The sequence below is a fragment of the Agrilus planipennis genome, unplaced genomic scaffold, assembly GCF_000699045.2.
Source record: "Agrilus planipennis isolate EAB-ADULT unplaced genomic scaffold, Apla_2.0 scaffold1991, whole genome shotgun sequence".
NCBI classification, from domain to species: domain Eukaryota; kingdom Metazoa; phylum Arthropoda; class Insecta; order Coleoptera; family Buprestidae; genus Agrilus; species Agrilus planipennis.
The window spans coordinates 1-3,839 of record NW_020440648.1 but is presented as its reverse complement, the minus strand read 5'-3'; the positions used below and the strand labels follow the sequence as shown (position 1 = coordinate 3,839).

The 3,839-nt window shown below is 31.6% G+C and overlaps 1 protein-coding gene across 1 annotated transcript; it reads right to left on the bottom strand.

Annotated features, from left to right (window-relative positions):
• Positions 1-1,219: 1,219 nt before the first annotated feature.
• LOC108743764 (locomotion-related protein Hikaru genki-like) lies at positions 1,220-3,340 on the bottom strand. Its single transcript, XM_018479355.1, has 4 exons — positions 3,250-3,340; positions 2,677-2,898; positions 1,763-1,954; positions 1,220-1,525 (listed from the first exon to the last, which is right to left on the bottom strand). Exons 1-4 carry the CDS (start codon positions 3,281-3,283, stop codon positions 1,326-1,328), a joined length of 648 nt encoding a protein of 215 aa, XP_018334857.1. The 5' UTR covers positions 3,284-3,340; the 3' UTR covers positions 1,220-1,325.
• Between the last annotated feature and the right edge of the window lie 499 nt (positions 3,341-3,839).

Here is a 3,839-nt window from a genome sequence, read left to right as displayed (position 1 = left end):
ACCTAGAGTCGCTAGAAATATAGAATCTGAGTACCAGCACCAATATGATGACAAAATGGTTACTGCTAAGGCTATCTCTGTTTATTTTCACATCCTCTCATGGCATTTCGGTGATGTTAAGTGTTCCTGATCCTGCAGTATGTATGTAAATTTTAATTGCTGTAAAATTTTCATTTCAATGAGCCGCTTGTATAATAAAAATTGTCCAGAAAAACGTAAAAATCAAATTCAAACTGTTCCTATCTGTCAATTCTAGGGAATTTCCAAATGTATGACGGAGCATCACTTGAGCACAGCTCATTCGATTAGACTGATTTACTTTTTGTTCTATTTGTATTTGTCAGGACAAGGTTTGTATGAGTGAAAAATTTTGGAAAATACACGGGAAAATCCGGAAATTCGGATAGTATTTTTGTATGGAAAAACCTTCATATTATAAATTTTGACATTTTTGTTTTGGTCAGATTTACATGAAACTTGANGAAAAACCTTCATATTATAAATTTTGACATTTTTGTTTTGGTCAGATTTACATGAAACTTGATTCAATTTCGACGGGAAGCTGAAAGGGGATTGCATAGAACGTTTTTGCTTTTGGACAGATTTATTTGAAACTTGGTTAAAAATTCAACCTCTTAAGGGGGGGGGGAAGTGAAAAGTAGTTGCAATGTTTGAATGGGGCATATATTATTTTTCGTCAGATTTACTTGAAACTTGGTCTTAATGCTCCCTCATTTAATTATAATGAAACACCTATCCCGGCATTTTAAAAAATTCAACCTCTAAAGGGAATGGGCGTAAAAAGGGGTTGTAATTTTTTTTGGGACATATTTTATTTGTGGTTGAATTTGCTTGAAACTCGGTATTTATGTTATTTGACATAATCAAATGAAAAGGGGTTGCAATGTTTCTATGGGGTACATTTTATTTGTAGTCGGATTTACTCGAAGGTTACTCTTAATGCTTATTGTTGAAATTAAGCAAACACCTGTTCCGGCAATTTTTAAAAATCAACCCTTAAGGATGAAATGTTGCTACGTTTGTATTTGAAATGTAAGATGGCGACATTACATAAAATTAAAACATTGTAGGGGTAAATTGGGAGTTAAAAAAAAGCTAATACCTAGGTTGACAAGCAATTTAGTCGATGACTTATTGTCTTAATGTTATATGAAATATTTTTTAACGTCATAATAAAAACAGGTTATAAAAAGAAATGTTTGTTATTGTTAAGTTTTATTAAAAGAGATACATGTGGTTTGTTACTTACACCTATTTATTGTTTTATCACAAACATCATGTACATGCATAACGATTTTAAACAACTAGATTTGAGAATAATTAGTGCAATGAGGTAAAGGCATCGACCAGTTTCCATTTTCCATACATTTGGGTCTTGGTTCTACTGGCGTTTCGTAACCTGGGTCGCATATAACTTGTAATTCGTCTCCTGGTTCGTAAGAAAATTTCGATGGAGCTGTATGTCCATTTTTTGGTTCACCAAGATATGAGCAACGCGGTTTGCCTTAAACGTTAAATATTTAGAATGTTTTAAGAATATAAGAAACTTTTGATATTAAAAAAAAAACAAGTAAAGCATTTAGGATTACCAACTCGACAAGTATAACTGTTTTAGAAAACTTTACAATAATATTCTTGTATTTTGTGATTACAAAATGATTGCATTATCGTTTAACGCGTCCTTGGCTTCTTGATTCTCTGCAGTGGAAGTATTCATTTTAAAAATTCATTCAATACTTACAAAATGGGGGTGGATGGGACCAAAATCCAGTTTCTGTACATATGATGCTAGCTTCCCCTTCAAGCACATGAGCCCCCTTGCAAGCAAATTGAACAAGACTTCCAACAGCATACCTTTCACCATCCATTCCTGCAGCTTCTGATTGAATTAGATGACCATACAATGGGGTTACAGGTGGTGGACATTGGATTGCTAAAAATTGACAATCAATTGAGGACAAATATTAATATTATGAAAAACTATTAATCTTCTTATATACGATGATGTCGGAATCTGTCCTTTTTTATTTTGGGATTCCTGAGACAAAAGGTATAAATGGAACCTTTACAGTTTTATGATGTCCCTTTGTTTGTTCTATTACACCCCTCGTCGTTTCTGCAGTTTTTAACCCATTATGTGAACGAAATTTTGCACGTAGTTGTCTAATGATTTGACAGAGACCTCATTTTACAATGTAACAAATTTTATCTTCTTTAAGTACTATCTTTTGTAACAAAAAATTGGATAATTCATTTTGAAACTTGCTACTCGAAATATTTATCTTTAAAGTCATCAGCAATATGTCTCCTCCTGCTATTAGAAAAACAATCATAAAATATAGGGTTAATCTTGGAAGTAGATGATGAGTATTTTCAATTAAAATTATTTGGAGTACTTTTACGGAATTAAGCTTAAATTAATCGTATGGATCATCGACACGCGGTGAACTAAAAATTTTTGAAAAATTAAACAATACTTTTAACGCATTTATTAATACCTACCATATAAAATTGTCTAAAGAATGTTACTGTGTAAATTTTTGAAAAATGTTGATGCTGTTTAATATGTACAAAATATAATTATCAATTCTAATAAGTATGAACATTAAGGGTATAAATAAAAAAGGCAAAAAAGTAAGTCAATATGACACTTACGAATACATTTTGGTAAGGGCCCTGACCAGTTACCATTAATTTCGCATTCGATACCAGGAGGACCAACCAACTTATATCCCCAAGTACAGCTAAATACTGCTCTACCTCCATAACTTGAATTGTGTTCTTCCAATTTTAAATGCGGTTCCTCTAATCCTGCGGGAGAATCCAATGCGGGACATCGAACCGGTTCACAGCTAGGTATAATTGACGACCATTTACCTATAGGAAAAATATAAATTTTTAATATGTTATACAAACATTGAATGATATTTTCTTAGTTAATGGTGAATATAAAGTACTTCAGTTTAAACTTAGCAAAATATCACATTTTTTTAAAAGGAATTCAGTAAATGTGAATCGATAAATTGTATATTACTTAGGTATCTACATTTTATAATTAGTACAAATAAAAAAGAAGTAACATGCAAACTGGAAAGCTTTAATTTAATTTTACATCTCTTTTTTTTAAAAATATGATGAATTATGAATAATGAGATAAAAATAGCATTACAAATTACAAACCCATTACAGCGGAAAAACAGATATGTAAAATATATCGTAAAGATATACCTAGTGATATTTTCGAAGGGCTTTTGGTCTTCATAAATTTCTGACAAAATAGTGAGAAGCGGTAATACAAAATTGACTACATAAAAGTATCAAAGAATAAAAAGAATTAGTATTTGAAATCCGCTTTGGAAGATCAAGGTCTTATTACGTTTTTATTCTTCGAACTGTTTTCACGGACATGAAAACATCAAAACTACATGATGTAATGCATTCTTCTCTTGTGATTTAATAAATTCCATCGCTCGGTAGTAAGGGTTACCTAGTACTGTTTCGTAGCCTTCATATCATGCATAATTGTTTAATGTTCTGTTAAGAAATCTAGAGAGTAATATTAAAAATTTTATGCGTCAGTCAAAAATGAACAGCCTTAGAACTTTTTATAGAACGCATTGGTTTAATCGTTAACAGTTCAAACATTCCATAAAATGTTTCAGGTCTAACACTATGAGCTTTTGACTTAAGCATCAACAAACCTACGAGGGTGGATTGATAAGTTTCCGGCCTAACCAAGAGATGACGCCACTAGGCCTACCTTGAGGTGACATTCTATAGTATCATGTTATATGAAATATTTTTTAACGTCATAATAA

Bases quoted from the DNA above. Each gene is read 5' to 3' on its own strand.
- LOC108743764 (XM_018479355.1), bottom strand. From the start codon at position 3,283: ATGAAGACCAAAAGCCCTTCGAAAATATCACTAG. The intron at 1,955-2,676 runs GTAAGTGTCATA...GTCAATTTTTAG, and splicing joins GCCCTTACCAAAATGTATTC to CAATCCAATGTCCACCACCT. The intron at 1,526-1,762 runs GTAAGTATTGAA...TTAACGTTTAAG, and splicing joins GTCCCATCCACCCCCATTTT to GCAAACCGCGTTGCTCATAT.